Here is a 19,079-nt window from a genome sequence, read left to right on the forward strand (position 1 = left end):
CATTTTGGAATCGAAATGCTGCCAGAATCAATCTAATTAGAAATGTTTTACCAGTTCCTCCTGGAGCATCTAAGATTTCTCCAAGCTTGTTATTGAAAGTTTGAATTATTTGATTGTAAATGCCTTTTCGCTCAAGCGTTAGCTTAGGAATATTTGATTAAACATACGACAACAGATCACTCGTGTTGTAATTTTGTTCACGACGCAATTCTACATCGAACGAAGCAGCAGCAGATCGATTCGATGATGGCATTTCCAATTGATTGAGAACTTTGTTCGCGATTTCTAAGCACAAGTCTCCAGTCATTATCAACGCTTCGTTGTAGATTTTTGCTGTAAAATCCATGGTCATATTTGAATTTTCATTGCGTATTCGACGGATAATATCTTCAACCATGTGCGATTTATATTTCTCCCATAACTCTGTTGGAGATGAAGAAGAGCCGATGGTCAATATGATTGCAAACAATGCACGAATTTGATTTGGATGTGACGTGTTGGACGTGTCATTAATGCACACATCCCAGTGTCGGTCGTTCTCCAATAAATTCAGAGCTTGACATGCACTACGGGAAGTGGCATGTGTTACGCTGTTGACAAATCTCAAATGCTGGAAAGACGTTGGACCGGGCACATTTACCTACAGCATGTGAAGAAAGAAGCATTCATCCTGATTGGGATACATGGTTTACAGTCTGCCTATCGTAGTTTATTTGAATATGTCAGGTCGTCCATAGACTCGATCTCGTCGTTTGCGTCGTTCAAATGATTTTCTACTGGCATTCCATGTGTAATACGTAGGCACTTCCGAATACAGCAATGTTTTGGCAAACGCGTCATTTTGACATAACGTGAAGAACGCAGTTAACGCTGTAGCCGGTGGATTCATAGCTGTTTGTTGAACATTTGCAGCTGTGAAATAAACGTGTTGTCCATTTTCATGTTTTTAAAACAAAAACAAAAAATACTAAGGAAATAATTGAATTCAATTGCAGATCAATCGACACAGCTTAATTTCACCACCAATTGCACTGGAAAATAAGAACGGTTAAAAGAACGAAATGAAAAACAATGGAAAAAAGAAACAAATAAACTATAACCACGAAATAAACGGTATGGAAAACAACACAGCTCAATTCCAATGCAAAGTCACACAAAATAATTAAATCAAAATTAAAATAAATCAAAATCTATGAAAATTCAATTTATCGATGCAATCGGAAACATTGATACGATTCCATATAGCTTGTGTTTGGTCTTACGTGCAACAGATGGCGCTGTTTAAAAAAACGCATGGTTTTACCTGTCATAGGTGTGGCATCGACATAGTACATGTAAAAAAAGACGCACGTATGCGAATGGAAAGTTGTGTTAAAATTTCAAAGCCATCGGTAAAGAAGTTTTGGAGATTAAAGCGTGTGTTGCTCCTGCATCCTACAGATGGCCTTGTTAAAAAAAAACACGTTTTTTCCTGGCACAGGTGAGGCATGTATATAGTAGGTATATAAAAACACTCGCCTATTCATATGCAACGTTGTGCCAAAATTTCAAAGCAATCGATAAAGCGGTTTCGAAGTTTTCCCCTCACATGAAAAACACCGTTTTTCAAAAAACTTGCTTTTTTCCCGTCACGGACGTGGTATCGATACAATATGTATATAAAACCCCGCTCAGATGCGAATGGAACGTTGTGTGAAAATTTCAAAGCAATCGGTGAGGAACTTTCGGAGATTAGCGATTTTGAACAAACGAATATTTCCATTATTATTTATATAGATTTGCATTTTCGTTTAATTCTATCCAAATAGTTTCTGTGTGTGCTCAGTTTTGATTCCCTCTTTGAGACTACATTTCAAATTTTCTCTAACATATATGGCTCCTCCCCCTACTCATTTAATATATCTGTGTGAAATAGTTTAAATCCATTTATCTGATATTCAGGTAATAGTTCTCTATTTTCTACATTCATCCACGTATCGGTAAGTGCAATAATATCATTTTTTTCTGTAAATACAAGAGCATTTAATTCGTTTACTTAGTTTCTTAGACTTCTACTGTTAGTGTAATATACCCTAAGTGTATTGCTATTTTGAGACCCTTCTCTTTCCCTGATCATTTTGTCAATTTCTTTCTCCCACAAACACATACTTATATTACCTCCTTCCTCCATATCAATTCCCATACCACTTTCTACTAACAGTCTAAACCCATACTAACGCCTCCAACTACTGGTTCTAACGAGTTCACAACAACAACAACCCCAGCCCTCGATAGATGCATCCCATCCCGAGCATCGAGAAGAAATGAAGGAGGAGACCAATATTAAAAAGACCTCGTCGTGGTAAGTCATAAAGTACAGGGACCTTAAGAAGACCTTGACAAGGCCACCTACAGACGCCCTAAAAACTTCAAATTCATTTGCCATGTTGGAAGACGAGTGCTGTGGAGATCCTGCATTTCACTCGAAAGGGAAATCAACGAAGAGCAACGAACCGCAGGCCCCTCAAAGTGCTTAGAAAATAAAAAAGGCACCTAAGCGAATTTTGGTTGTGGGAGATTCCCAGGTGAGGTAATTAGACAGAACGTTTTGTGCTAGAGATAGGGGGAACAGGTTAAGGGTTTGCTATCCGGGAGCTGGAATTGGTGATATTATAAACAACATGAATGATATTATGGCTGGAATTGGAAACAATCCCATTATTTGTATTAGTGCAGGAGAAATGATGTTGGTCGAGTTACGAGTAAGGAACTGATTCAGAGGTATAAAACAACCATAGAATTAGTTAGGACCAAGGGAGGAATCCCAATGATATATGGCATTCTTCCATGAAAGGGAGTTGGAAATGAATGGCTGTCGAAGGCACTTGGTGTCAATTGCCGGCTGGAAAGATATTGCAAATCAAATGCAATATCTTTCATTGATAACTGGGAACACTTCTATGGAAGAAATGAAAATGACCAATTTTGGTCACACAAATGTTATGAACAGTTTCTTTATTATTTCACCTTTCATATAATTAAAAGAGAAACTAAGAAATACCTGATAAACTCTATTCAACCTACCTTACTTCTAAATTTCATTGATAATCCAAAATCCAAAACCTGTTATTGAACCTAACAAAATCAATAATTTTGCTGCTGTTCAATAACATCAGCAAAATCTGCTGTTATTGAACATTAATAATTTAATCTGTACAGTTGCTGTTATCTACTTTGTAAAAAAATTATTACAAAAATGTATTCTTTCTTTTTATGATGTAAAATTATTATGTTCTTTTGTAATTTTTTCTGTTCCAATTATCGTGTAATAATTATAATTTATTTGTATTTCTCTACTTCAATTCATAATTTTTTTATCTCATTCAGTTTTAAGTCGTTTGTCTTCTTCCCACTATATTATGCCCGAAACGTTCTGAGTATTAAGTGTTTTTGGGCATTGTACTTGCCCTACTCTTGAATCATGCATTCATCTTGTATCCTATGTGAATATGTATGTATGTATGTATGTATGTATTCACCTAGTTGTATTCACCTCGTTGTGTTTGCGGGGGTTGAGCTTTGCTCTTTCGGCCCACCTCTCGACTGTCAATCAACTGTTTTCTAACTACTTTTGTTTTCCTCTCCACACCACACACACACATACACCCCAGGAAGCAGCCCGTGACAGCTGACTAACTCCCAGGTACCTATTTATTGCTAGGTAACAGGGGCATTCAGGGTGAAAGAAACTTTGCCCATTTGTTTCTGCCTGGTGCGGGAATCGAACCCACGCCACAGAATTACGTGTCCTGCGCGCTATCCACCAGGCTACCAGGCCCCCTGGTATCCTGTGTTTACATGTATGTATGCACTTCTGCTTTAATAAAAAGTGCATTATTACTACTTACTATTACTTACATTATTATATTACTATTACTACTACTATTATTAGTAGTAGTAATAGTAGAAGTAACGCTATATTAGTCTCCTTATTATGTTTACATTATAACCGAAATATTCAGCATATTAGTGGGTTTATATAATTGTTCTTTACTTACCTATGTATCATTTCATTGCTAAGATTATATACTCTAGCATAAATTCATTACTATTTTTATTGTTATTCTTACCATTTTGCAGTTGGGGCAGGGTAAAGGTGCCATGCATCTTCTCACACATACAGTACAGCACATTTGTAATTTTTCTGTAAAAAGTGCACTGCAGTACCCATCTTCAACACCCACAATCTCACCTGCAAATTTAAAATTGATTTTCGCTAATAAAGGTGCGCTAATAAACGTACAAAGCTTAAATGTACTGGATCTGGAACATATTTTAAATCTAGGCTGCATGATGACATTTTTCAATATTTTATATAGCTATATCATAATCATATGATATAGTATGATTATGTATGTATGATATAGTATTAAGCATATGTATGATATAGATGTATTATATAGTATGATATGATGTATTAAGTATGATATAGATATAGCATATGATATAGTATTAAGATTATCAATCACTTAAAATAGTAACATTTTAACGATAATTAAGTTATATACCCAGTAAATATATTTGCAAATAAAAGGACCTATATATGACCTGAGGTCCCCATTTCATGGCTAATGCACTCAACATATTACAAGGATTTTTTTTAAGTACAGGCTGGTCATGTATATATATTATATATATATATATATATATATATATATATATATATATATATATGTCGTACCTAGTAGCCAGAACTCACTTTTTGGCCTACTATGCAAGGCCCGATTTGCCTAATAAGCCAAGTTTTCCTGAATTAATATATTTTTTGTAATTTTTTTCTTATGAAATGATAAAGCTACCCATTTCATTATGTATGATGTCAATTTTTTTTTATTGGAGTTAAAATTAACGTAGATATATGACCGAACCTAACCAACCCTACCTAACCTAACCTAACCTATCTTTATAGGTTAGGTTTGGTTAGGTAGCCGAAAAAGTTAGGTTAGGTTAGGTTAGGTAGGTTAGGTAGTCGAAAAACAATTAATTCATGAAAACTTGGCTTATTAGGCAAATCGGGCATTGCATAGTAGGCTGAGAAGTGCGTTCTGGCTACTAGGTACGACATATATATATATATATATATATATATATATATATATATATATATATATATATATATATACAAGAACATATAAATACATAAAACTGCTAATGGCCTAATCGCATATGCAAGGTAGCACATATTTATATCCACCTAACTAATTCATATTTATGTCTAACCTACACTTGAAACAACCCAACAATCCCATGTCTAACTCAGTAATTTCTAGAATAAATCATCCAGCCTATCAAACATATAAATCCAGTGTCCTGGGATTTATACAGTGAGGCACAGTCAGTCACAGTGAGAGGGTGTGTTACTTGGGTTACAATTGTCTTGATACTGAAAATAGAAGGTTTAGTGAGTGAACTGGTACTAGTGAGGGAGCTATATGGAGTTCTGAGACCAGAGGTGGATTCCCTGCGGGAGTAGCTACGACAGATGAAGGAGCTAAACCTTATGAAACAACATCAAGATGAAGCAAAGGGAGAGAGCTACAGTAGAAAGTCTTCGTCTTGGAATGTCGTAGACAGGTGTTTTAAGAAGACTCTGACAAGGCCGCCGACTGATGTCCTAAGGACTACTAACTCATTCACTTTGTTGGAAGACGAGTGCTGACGGGAGCCTGCAGTTCGCTCGGTCCCTCAAGGTGCTCAAAAAGTAATGGGATTACCTAAGCGACTTTTGGTTGTGGGAAATTCCCAGGTGAGGTATTTGGATAGAACATTTTGTGCCAGAGATAGGGGAAACAAGGGTTTGCTATCCAGGAGCTGGAATTGGTGATATTGTTAACAAATGAATGATATTATGGCTGGAAATGGGCACAAACCCATTATTTGTATCAGTGCTGGTGGAAATGATGTGAGGCGAGTAAGGAGTGAGACACTGATACAGAGGTTAGAGACAGCTATAGAATTAATTAAGGAGGAAGGGTGGAATCCCGTTTGGAATCTCCGTTTGGAAGAAGCAAGGGTGGAATCCCCGATCATATGTGGCCTTCTTCCAAGAAAGGGAGTTGGAAATGAATGGTTGTCGAGAGCACTTGGTGTCAATTGCCGAGGTTATCTCTTGAGAGAATTGATTTCGTGGTTTTAGTGTCCCCGCGGCCCGGTCCTCGACCAAGCTTCCACCCCCAGGAAGCAACCCATGACAGCTGACTTGCCAACTGGACAAATAATGCAAATCAAATGCAATATCATTCATAGATAACTGGGAACAATTCTATAGAAGAAATGAAAAGTATGCTTAGGATGGGGTGCATCTTTCTTGGGCTGGGGTTGTTGCTGTTGACAACTAGTTGGAACCTCTGGTTGGAGGGGGTTTGTTTGGGTTTAAATTGTTAGTAGATAGTGGTATGGGAATTGATATGAAGAAAGGAGGTAATAAAAAGTAAATGTTTATGGGAAAAACAAATTGGCAAAATGAACAGGGAAATAGAAGGGCCTCAAATTAACAATACACATAAGGGATATTATACGAACAGCAGGAGTCTAAGAAACAAAAAACGATTTAAATGTTTTTGTCTACACAGAAATAATAGATAGTATTTCACTTACCGAAACATGGATGAATGTTGAAAATAGAGATATATTAGCTGAATATCAAATAAACGGATTAAAACTATTTCACACCGGTAGATATATTTGACGAGGAGAGGGAGAAGCCATATATGTTAGGTATAATTTGAAATGTAGTCTCAAAGAGCGAATCAAAACTGGGCCACACACATAAACTATCTGACTAGACTTAAACGAAAAACTTAAAAACTTATAATTGGAGTTATATACAGGCCACCAAACTTAGACAGAATGGAAGCTAAGTATCTATGGGATAAAGTATCTAGAGCACCTAGGTCAAACATTATTTGTGTCATGGGTGACTTTAATTTTAGTTAAATAAACTGGATTAATAAAACAGGGGATAATAAAGCAGAAGATTTTCTAGAATTAACTGATGATGGCTTTCTTAAGCAACACATTAAGGAACCAACACGGGAAAACAATATTTTAGACTTTGTGTTAACTAACAGGGAAACACAAATTATGAAATCGAAATAGGGAGTGAGCTAGGGAACAGTGATCACAAAGAAATCATATTTAGCATAGAATGGAATAGATCTGTAGGATAAAATTCTGTTAAAGAGCCAGATTTTTGAACAGCCAATTTTAAAGGACTAAGATTTTTTTGTGTGAAATAGAACGGAAAGTCCTGGTCCTGGGGGGTGGGCCGGTCTTGGAGCGAGACGTGAACCCAGCACTGGGTGATGTAAAAAGGGATTTTGATGTGTATTTAAGATATAACTTATTTAAAAATATTCTGAGAAAAGCACAGGAACGTAGTATACCATACTAATTGAATAGATCGAATAATAATGACCCGAAATGAATAACAAAGGATTTGAAGAAACTTATAGGTAGAAAGAGAGCTTAGTAAAAAAGGATTAAGAATCGGGAAGTCAGTTTAGAACGGGAATTCGTTCAATTGGTTATAAATGTTAAAAAAAGATAAGGAGGGCAAAAAGAAACTATGAAGTTCGCATAGCAAGGCAAGCGAAGACAAATTCTAAAGGTTATTTTCAATTATATTGAACAAAGAAAAGGATAGGTCTATTAAAAACCGAGACAGGTCAGATAACTGATAATGACGAAGAAATGTGTAGTATTTTTAATAAATATTTTATCTCTGTATTTACTAAAGAAGAACTGAACATAATGCTTTCAGCTGAACAAGTCTATGTGGGTGGGAAAGACGACAAGCTGACTAGTTTAGCAGTTACCAGGGAGGATGTTATTATATAAGCCAAACAAATCCCCAGAGCCGGCCGAAGTGTTTGCCAGGGTGCTTAAGAAATGCAAAGAGGAGCTTTGCGAGCCATTGTCTGCCATATTTAATTAATCATTTGAGTCAATCAGAGTGCCAGAGTCATGGAAGGTTGCTAATGTGGTACCAATTTTTAAGAAAGGAGATAGATCACTCAAACTATCGGCTAATTCGCTTAACGTATATTGTGGGAAGTTACTAGAATCGATAATTGCAAATACCATTCATCTTCATCTTGAAAAATACAAATTAATAAATGATTCACTACATGGTTTACAAATGACTGTTTAAGAAATTTGCTATCATTTTATTCCAGCATATTTGAGGCAGTTGATAGTGGTAAGGTTTGTGATGATGCGTACCTTGACTTTAGCAAAGCTTATGATGCAGTGCCACATGAAAGACTGATTAAAAAGTTAGAGGCACACGGTATTGGGGGTACTATATTTAGTTTGATTAGGGAATGGCTATACCAAAGGAAACAACGAGATAGCATAAGTGCGATTAAGTTAGAGTGGGAAAATGTTGAACGTGGAGTGCATCAAGGCTTTGTCCTGGGACTTCTGTTATTCATTATAAATATGAAGGATTTAGATTCAGGTTTGAGCAGCAATATTTGCAAATTTGCCGACGATACAAAAATCGGGAGGGAAATAAATGAAATGGTCAGAAGATTGGCAGATGCAGTTTAATGCTGACATATGTATGGTTTTAAAGCTAGGTAATGATAATATAGATACAAAATACGATCTAGGTTATATTGACATAGTTACAAGATACGAGCTAGATGGTGATGAGATTGCGAAAGGGATCTGAGAGTTATGATCAGTAAGAATTTAAAACAAAAAATCAATGCATAAATGTTCGAAATAAGGCAAACAGGACTCTGGGATTTATTAATCGAAGCTTTACTAATAAGTCACCTGGTGTTGCTCTTCAGCTATATCTTGCTCTATTTAAGGGCCTGACAGCTGAGAGGACAGCGCTTCGGATTCGTAGTCCTGAGGTTCCGGGTGCGATCCCCAGTGGAGGCGGAAACAAATGGCAATAGTTTCTTTCGCCCTGATGCACCTGTTCACCTAGCAGTTAACAGGTACCTGGGAGTTAGACAGCTGCTACGGGCTGCTTCCTGGGGGTGTGTAATAAAAAGGAGGCCAAGTCGAGGACCGGGCCACGGGGACGGTAAGCCCCGAAATCATCTCAAGATAACCTCAAGAGGATAGGGCCCCATTTAGATTATGTAGTTCAGTTTTAGTAGCTATGAAATTTGTATAAATTCACTAAAACACTTTCAGTAAAGGATGAAAAGGTTAATTCCACAAATATGAAACCTATCATACGAAAAAAAGATTGACAAAGCTTGAATTACATTAGCTGGAAAGGCGAAGAGTTAGGGGTGACATGATAGAGGTGTACAAGTGAATGAATCAATATAAGAAAGGGGATATTAATAGGGTATTAAAAGTATCAACACAAGACAGAACACAAAACAGGGGATATAAATTCGATAAGTTTAGATTTAGGAAAGACCTGGGTAAATACTGGTTCAGTAAAAGCGTTTTTGATTTGTGGAACCAATTACCATTTAACGGGGTGGAGGTGGGATCCCCCTTGGTTGTTTCAAGCGTGGGATGGACATGAGTGGGGATTGGGTGGTTATAAACAGGACCTGCCTCGGATGGGCTAATAGGCCTTCTGCAGTTACCATCATTCTTGTGTTCTTATAAAGAAACTAAGAAATATCTAATTGACATTCCTTCTGAAGATGTATTAATATTCGAAAGTATTTAAGGAAATTCCTGTTTCAATTCTTCCTCCGTGGTCTGACACTGTCACTTTTCCATCACGTGTTAATTTTCGTGATTTAAACACACACACACACACACACACACACACACACACACACACACACACACACACACACACACACACACACACACACACACAGAAAGAAAAAGACTTGGGAGTTGACATCACGCCAGACCTGTCTCCTGCAGCGCATATCAAGAGGATAACATCAGCGGCATATGCCAGGCTGGCTAACATACGAACGGCATTCAGAAATTTGTGTAAAGAATCATTCAGAACTTTGTATACCACATATGTCAGGCCAATCCTGGAGTATGCAGCCCCAGCATGGAGTCCGTATCTAGTCAAGGATAAGACTAAACTGGAAAAGGTTCAAAGATTTGCCACCAGAATAGTACCCGAACTGAGAGGTATGAGCTACGAGGAGAGACTACGGGAATTAAACCTCACTTCGCTGGAAGACAGAAGAGTTAGGGGGGACATGATCACCACATTCAAGATTCTCAAGGGAATTGATAGGGTAGATAAAGACAGGCTTTTTAACACAAGGGGCACACGCACAAGGGGACACAGGTGGAAACTGAGCGCCCAAATGAGCCACAGAGATATTAGAAAGAACTTTTTTAGTGTCAGAGTGGTTGACAAATGAAATGCATTAGGAAGTGATGTGGTGGAGGCTGACTCCATACACAGTTTCAAGTGTAGATATGATAGAGCCCAATAGGCTCAGGAATCTGTACACCTGCTGATTGACGGATGAGAGGCGGGACCATAGAGCCAGAGCTCAACCCCCGCAAGCACAACTAGGTGAGTACACACACACACACACACACACACACACACACACACACACACACACACACACACACACACACACACACACACAAAGTGACAAAGGCTGTTGGGCCTGATAGAATCTCACCATGGATACTAAAGGAAGGTGCAGAAGCACTAAGTGTGCCACTCTCTATGGTATATAACAGGTCACTGGAAACAGGAGACTTACCAGAAAGTTGGAAGACAGCTAACGTGGTCCCAATATACAAAAAGGGGTGACAGGCAAGAGGCACTGAATTACAGGCCAGTTTCCTTAACTTGTATACCATGCAAGGTGCTGGAGAAGATCGTGAGGAAAAGGTTCGTAGAGCATCTGGAGGGAAATAACTTTGTAACTCACCACCAACATGGGTTCAGAGATGGTAAGTCGTGCCTCACAGGTTTAATAGAATTTTATGACCAGGCAACGAAAATTAGGCAGGAAAGAGAAGGGTGGGCCGACTGCATTTTCCTGGATTGCCAAAAAGCCTTTGACACAGTACCCCATAAAAGGCTGTTAAAAAAGTTGGAGCAACAGGCAGGAGTAAAAGGGAAGGTGTTCCAGTGGATAAGGGAGTACTTAAGCAACAGGAAACAGCGAGTAACGGTGAGGGGGAAGACATCAGAGTGGCGAGATGTCACCAGCGGAGTCCCACAGGGCTCAGTACTTGGACCCATCCTGTTTCTAATATATGTGAACGATCTTCCAGAGGGTATAGACTCATTCCTCTCGATGTTTGCTGATGATGCAAAAATTATGAGAAGAATCAAGACGGATGAAGATAGGCAGAGACTACAGGATGACCTGGATAAACTGGAGGAATGGTCTAGAAAATGGCTGCTGAAGTTCAACTCTGGAAAGTGTAAGGTGATGAAATTGGGCGAAGGGAGCAGGAGGCTGAACACAAGGTATCATCTGGGAGGGGAAATTCTGCAAGAATCAAATAGAGAGAAGGATCTGGGGGTTGATATCACACCGAACCTGTCCCCAGAGGCCCACATCAAAAGAATATCATCAGCGGCATATGCTAGACTGGCCAACATAAGAACTGCCTTCAGAAACTTGTGTAAGGAATCTTTCAGAACCCTGTATACCACTTATGTAAGACCAATCCTGGAGTATGCAGCTCCAGCCTGGAGTCCATACCTAGTTAAACACAAGACAAAGTTAGAGAAGATTCAGCGGTATGCCACCAGGCTCGTTCCGGAACTGAGAGGATTGAGCTACGAGGAAAGGCTAAAGGAGCTGAACCTCACATCCCTGGAAAACAGAAGAGTAAGGGGAGACATGATAACCACCTACAAAATTCTCAGGGGAATTGACAGGGTGGACAAAGACAAACTCTTCAGCACGGGTGGGACACGAACAAGGGGACACAGGTGGAAACTTAGTACCCAGATGAGCCACAGAGACGTTAGAAAGAATTTTTTCAGTGTCAGAGTAGTTAATAAATGGAATGCACTAGGAAGTGATGTGGTGGAGGCTGACTCCATACACAGTTTCAAATGTAGATATGATAGAGCCCAGTAGGCTCAGGAATCTGTACACCAGTTGGTTGACAGTTGAGAGGCGGGACCAAAGAGCCAAAGCTCAACCCCCGCAAGCACAATTAGGTGAGTACAATTAGGTGAGTACACAAACACACATGTGTGTGTGTGTGTGTGTGTGTGTGTGTGTGTGTGTGTGATATATGTATGATGACAACAACAAGGCATGTATAGATGAACTGCAGAAAGCAGCAACACTAGCCCACAGAGAGAACTCACTTCTCAGCCTACTATGCATGGCCCGATTTGCCTAATAAGCCAAGTTTTCCTCAATTAATATATTTTCTCTAAATTTTTTCTTATGGAATCATAAAGCTACCCATTTCATTATGTATGAGGTCAATTTTTTTTCATTGGAGTTAAAATTAACGTAGATATATGACCGAACCTAACCAACCCTACCTAACCTAACCTAACCTATCTCTATAGGTTAGGTTGGGTTATGTAGCCGAAAAAGTTAGGTTAGGTTAGGTTAGGTAGGTTAGGTAGTCGAAAAACAATTAATTCATAAAAACTTGGCTTATTAGGCAAATCGGGCCTTGCATAGTAGGCTGAGAAGTGAGTTCTGGCTACTAGGTACGACATATGTATATATATATATTATATATAATATATATATATATATATATATATATATATATATATATATATATATATATATATATATATATATATATATATATATATGTCGTACCTAATAGCCAGAACGCACTTCTCAGCCAACTATGCATGGCCCAATTTGCCTAATAAGCCAAGTTTTCATGAATTAATGTTTTTTCGACTACCTAACCTACCTAACCTAACTTAACCTAACTTTTTCTGCTACCTATCCTAACCTAACCGATAGAGATAGGTTAGGTTAGGTTAGGTAGGGTTGGTTAGGTTCGGTCATATATCTACGTTAATTTTAACTTCAATAAAAAAAAATTGACCTCATACATAATGAAATGGGTAGCTTTATCACTTCATAAGGAAAAAATTAGAAAAAATATATTAATTCAGGAAAACTTGGCATATTAGGCAAATCGGGCCTTGCACAGTTGGCTGAGAAGTGCGTTCTGGCTATTAGGTACGACATATATATATATATATATATATATATATATATATATATATATATATATATATATATATATATATATATATATTTATTTATATATATACATATGTCGTACCTAGTAGCCAGAACGCATTTCTCGGCCTACTATGTAAGGCCCGATTTGCCTAATAAGCCAAGTTTTACTGAATTAATATATTTTCTCAAATTTTTTTCTCATGAAATGATAAAGCTACTCATTTCATTATGTATGAGGTCAATTTTTTTTTATTGGAGTTAAAATTAACGTAGATATATGACCGAACCTAACCAACCCTACCTAACCTATCTTTATAGGTTAGGTTAGGTTAGGTAGCCGAAAAAGTTAAGTTAGGTTAGGTTATGTAGGTTAGGAAGTCGAAAAACAATTAATTCATGAAAACTTGGCCTATTAAGCAAATTGGACCTTGTATAGTAGGCTGAGAAGTGCGTTCTGGCTACTAGGTACGACATTATATATATATATATATATATATATATATATATATATATATATATATATATATATATATATATATATATATATTTTAAGATGAATAGGAAAACCAGGGATATACTGAACATCTTGTATCAGAATCTTTACTTTAAAAAACATAACGTTTCGAATACTTCTCGTATTCATCATCAGATCTAAAAGAAAAAACAGAAATCACAATCAAATAGCTGGTAAACAAAGAACTCATACTGAATATAATTGCCTATCAAAGAAAGGAAAATGCTTAAAAAACAAAACACTTAAGCGCACTTAAAGTGATCAATACAAATAAAACTTATTAACTGTCACATATATTAAAACTAATTTAAAATCCATTAAACAACAAGATGAAATTTATAACTACTAAAACAAACCATTCCATTAAACTTACGTGAAGTGATCAGAAGTGAAACTCGATACCTAACACATAGATACTAAACACTATAACAAATATTTATATAATTACTACAAATCTACAAAAAATGTATGTAAAATACAAACAGAATAAACGACAATTATAAAGTACTAACCAAAATCTTATAAAAACCTCAAATATTAAATAAAATTAAATACCAAAATATGTATTATATATCCTAAATAAAAGATTATATTAATGTACAATGTTAAGACTTGAAATAAGTAAGAAAGGGCAAAGACATGGTAAACTAAACAAAATTAAACTATCAAAATAAACTAAAAATCAAATTACAGGGCCTACTGTGCACTATACAGTGTACAATTGAACAGCTGAAAGGTTGCTATTTAACAGAGGCCGCAGCTTCTTTATATATAAGGATTCCATTACTCTCAAATCTGACTGGCCATTCATACAAGTGTCCAGAATTTTAAAATCAGATTCCAGCAGAGAATGATCAAACTCATAACAATGGTTTCTAATCTCCGAAAATGCTGGTTTGGACAATGGTAATCCAGTCCTAAAAGATAATCCCCGGTGCTCAAGTATCCTAATCTTAAAGTTCCGAATGGAACTCCCGACATATCCAGCATTACAGCTGGAACAATTATACATATATACGACATTTGAGCACAAGGGGGTAGACACTTTATCTTTAAATTTAAAATAAGAGCCTATGGTATTTGTGTTGACAAAAATAAATCTAAAGTCTACTTGAGGATAACACTGCTGTAACAGTCTCCTCAAACGACTCCTTACAGAAAAGCTAATACTGCCATAAAATGGTAATTTAATATATTTATGATCCCTTTCCACTGTAGTAATCCTACACGATGAGTGAAACTTCTTATTTAAGAAATTCCTTATAAAAGTATAAACCATATGCACAGGATAACCATTATTTGAAAAAAATTTCACAAGAAAATTAATTTCCTGATCAAAGTTATTCCAATTAGAACATAAAACAAAGGCCCTATTCAGTAGAGTGTTAATAGCATTTTTCATAAAAATATCAGGAACAAAGGAATTAAAATTTAAACCTAAACCAGTAAAGGTTGGTTTCCTAAAAACATTAGTGTTGAACCCATTGAGGTTATTCACTTTTACATCAAGAAACGACAATGAATTATCAATTTCACACTCTGCAGTAAACCGTATATTACTATGTTGTGCATTAAGATACTCTCTAAATTTCTCAATATGACACTGGTCCCTAAACAACAAAAAAGTGTCATCTACATATCTCCTGTACAAGACTGGTTTAAAGGCCGAAGGACAATTATCAAGCCAATTTATTTCGTGAAAACTCAAAAAAGCATTAGCCAGTGCTGGACCTAAAGGAGACCCCATTGCTACTCCATCAATTTGTTTATAATAAATATTATTAAACATAAAGATGGAGTCTTTAACTGCTATTTCTAACAGCCGTCTGAATATTTTACTACAAAATCCAGACACTAAGGTAGTGTCAGCAAATAATTGACTTACACAGATATCAGTTTTTGAAAACCTGATATCTTACACAGATATCAGGTTTTGAGCGGTTATGCAACACATTGAAAACTTGTACCCTAAGGACTGGTACAAATTATAGTTGGACCAATATCATCAGTACTGTTTCCTCCTTAGCACATGAAGTCTTTAATGACTTTGGTAAATATAGATCTACATTCCCTCCTTTTGACAAAAGGAAATTGGAGTGTATTAATGGCTTAAAGAACGATAGGAGTATTTGCATTACCAGGCCAGATAAAGGTAGGGGTATAGTGGTTTTGGACAAGTTAGAGTATGTTAATAAGGTGGAAAGGTTGTTAGAAGACCCCTCTAAATTTACGTTGGTTGATATAGACCCATTCTCGTATATTTTGAAATGTGAGGATAAACTGAATAGAGTTTTAAGAAGTTTGAAAGACTCTCTTTTCGATTATACTAAATTACTTGCAACTGGCTCTAAGCCTGGCATCTTATATGGTTATCTAAAGTTCATAAAACAGGTATACCGATTCGTCCTATTTTATCAGCGATTGGCACTTAATTATAAACTGGCTAAGTTTCTGGTTCCATTATTAGAACCATTAACGCATAATGAATTTACTGTGAGAAATTCTCAGGATTTTGTAAAAGAACTTTCCTCTTTAAATTTTGAGTTCCCAACTATAATGGCCAGTTTCGATGTTGAATCACTTTTTACTAATATTCCTCTGTTGGAAACCATTGATATCTGTGTAAGTCAATTATTTGCTGACACTAACTTAGTGTCTGGATTTTGTAGTAAAATATTCAGACGGCTGTTAGAAATAGCAGTTAAAGACTCCATCTTTATGTTTAATAATATTTATTATAAACAAATTGATGGAGTAGCAATGGGGTCTCCTTTAGGTCCTGCACTGGCTAATGCTTTTTTGAGTTTTCATGAAATAAATTGGCTTGATAATTGTCCTTCGGCCTTTAAACCAGTCTTGTACAGGAGATATGTAGATGACACTTTTTTGTTGTTTAGGGACCAGTGTCATATTGAGAAATTTAGAGAGTATCTTAATGCACAACATAGTAATATACGGTTTACTGCAGAGTGTGAAGTTGATAATTCATTGTCGTTTCTTGATGTAAAAGTGAATAACCTCAATGGGTTCAACACTAATGTTTTTAGGAAACCAACCTTTACTGGTTTAGGTTTAAATTTTAATTCCTTTGTTCCTGATATTTTTAAGAAAAATGCTATTAACACTCTACTGAATAGGGCCTTTGTTTTATGTTCTAATTGGAATAACTTTGATCAGGAAATTAATTTTCTTGTGAAATTTTGTTCAAATAATGGTTATCCTGTGCATATGGTTTATACTTTTAAAAGGAATTTCTTAAATAAGAAGTTTCACCCATCGTGTAGGATTACTACAGTGGAAAGGGATCTTAAATATATTAAATTACCATTTTATGGCAGTATTAGCTTTTCTGTAAGGAGTCGTTTGAGGAGACAGTTGCAGCAGTGTTATCCTCAAGTAGACTTTAGATTTATTTTTGTCAACACAAATACCATAGGCTCTTATTTTAAATTTAAAGATAAAGTGCCTACCCCCTTGTGCTCAAATGTCGTATATATGTATATATATACGACATTCCAGCTGTAATGCTGGATATGTCGGGAGTTCCATTCGGAACTTTAAGATTAGGATACTTGAGCACCGGGGATTATCTTTTAGGACTGGATTACCATTGTCTAAACCAGCATTTTCGGAGATTAGAAACCATTGTTATGAGTTTGATCATTTTCTGCTGGAATCTGATTTTAAAATTCTGGACACTTGTATGAATGGCCAGTCAGATTTGAGAGTAATGGAATCCTTATATATAAAGGAGCTGCGGCCTCTGTTAAATAGCAACCTTTCAGCTGTTCAATTGTACACTGTATAGTGCACAGTAGGCCCTGTAATTTGATTTTTAGTTTATTTTGATAGTTTAATTTATTTTAGTTTACCATGTCTTTGCCCTTTCTTACTTATTTCAAGTCTTAACATTGTACATTAATATAATCTTTTATTTAGGATATATAATATATTTTTGGTATTTAATATTTGAGTTTTTTATAAGATTTTGGTTAGTACTTTATAATTGTCGTTTATTCTGTTTGAATTTTACATACATTTTTTGTAGATTTGTAGTCATTATATAAATATTTGTTAGTGTTTAGTATCTATGTGTTAGGTATCAAGTTTCACTTCTGATCACTTCACCTAAGTTTAATAGAATGGTTTGTTTTAGTAGTTATAAATTTCATCTTGTAGTTTAATGGATTTTAAATTAGTTTTAATATATGTGACAGTTAATGACTTTTATTTGTATTGATCACTTTAAGTGCGCTTAAGTGTTTTGTTTTTTAAGCATTTTCCTTTCTTTGATAGGCAATTATATTCAGTATGCGTTCTTTGTTTACCAGCTAATTGATTGTGATTTCTGTTTTTTCTTTTAGATCTGATGATGAATACGAGAAGTATTCGAAACGTTATGTTTTTTAAAGTAAAGATTCTGATACAAGATGTTCAGTATATCCCTGGTTTTCCTATTCATCTTAAAATTAAGATTCCCGAAGGGAACATCGATCATAAATATTTTATTAAAATATATATATATATATATATATATATATATATATATATATATATATATATATATATATATATATATATATATAAATATATATATATATATATATATATATATTGTTATGATCTCAGCCTGCAGGAGAAACGAGTCTCCCTTCTTGAGAGTTATTCAGCAAGCCTGACCTAACTAGAAGGTCTAGCAAGTATTGAGGTGATAACGCATATGTAAAATAGTTGGTTGGATATGTGTAACAGTTTGAGATTATGGGCAATGCAGAAGAAAATAGATAAATGACGGGCTAGGAGATGTGGACATTTTGCTGGAGGCGTGAGGCTCGCTTCCGGAGGACCTTGACCTCACTTGAGTGCCAGACATCGCAGGGGGAAGCCGCGCTCCGTTTGAGCTCCCGCCAGAAGGGAACCCCTAGTGATATATCTCGAAGAGAAGAGAAGTGTGCGGACGTACCAGCTGTGGAATCGAGCTGGGAACGTTGTGGTCTCAAGTCCTGGTCGACGAGCAGATATTAAATCGCCCAGAAGCATTATTGTGGGCTGTGTGGAGCGCCCTGACCAGACGCCGTCAGAGGAAAAGCGCCCTCGATCAGTTAATCTGTGGTAAGCACGATATACGCCAGTTCATAGTGATCGCTTGTAGTTTGGTCGTGTGCCCAGCGACAGTAGCAATGTTTATTTATAAGTTAGACATGTTTTAATAAGGCAGAAGGCCTGAAATAAGAGAGTGGAGAGGGAGGAACACGGAGCGACGTCCGCCCCCTCTGAGCGCTGGCGGAAGACTGAGGGAGCCTGGCTCTTGACGGAGGAAGACCCTCCCAGTGAGTGAGGACCGCCGCCAGGCGAGGTGGAGTATGGACCCGCCAAAAACGGGGGAGTCCACTCTCACTGTATGTAGAGAACAGATA

At 36.5% G+C, this 19,079-nt stretch overlaps 1 protein-coding gene across 1 annotated transcript in view; it reads right to left on the minus strand.

Moving 5' to 3' along the window:
* LOC123749375 (SET and MYND domain-containing protein 4-like) overlaps positions 1–19,079 on the minus strand; it is a 155,468-nt gene that overhangs the window by 23,342 nt on the left and 113,047 nt on the right. The window contains exon 3 of the mRNA XM_069332937.1: positions 4,110–4,231. Within this exon, the coding sequence (XP_069189038.1) occupies positions 4,110–4,231 (122 nt within the window). The remainder of the gene's footprint in view (positions 1–4,109; positions 4,232–19,079) is intronic.

The sequence above is a fragment of the Procambarus clarkii genome, chromosome 28, assembly GCF_040958095.1.
Source record: "Procambarus clarkii isolate CNS0578487 chromosome 28, FALCON_Pclarkii_2.0, whole genome shotgun sequence".
Lineage (NCBI taxonomy): Eukaryota > Metazoa > Arthropoda > Malacostraca > Decapoda > Cambaridae > Procambarus > Procambarus clarkii.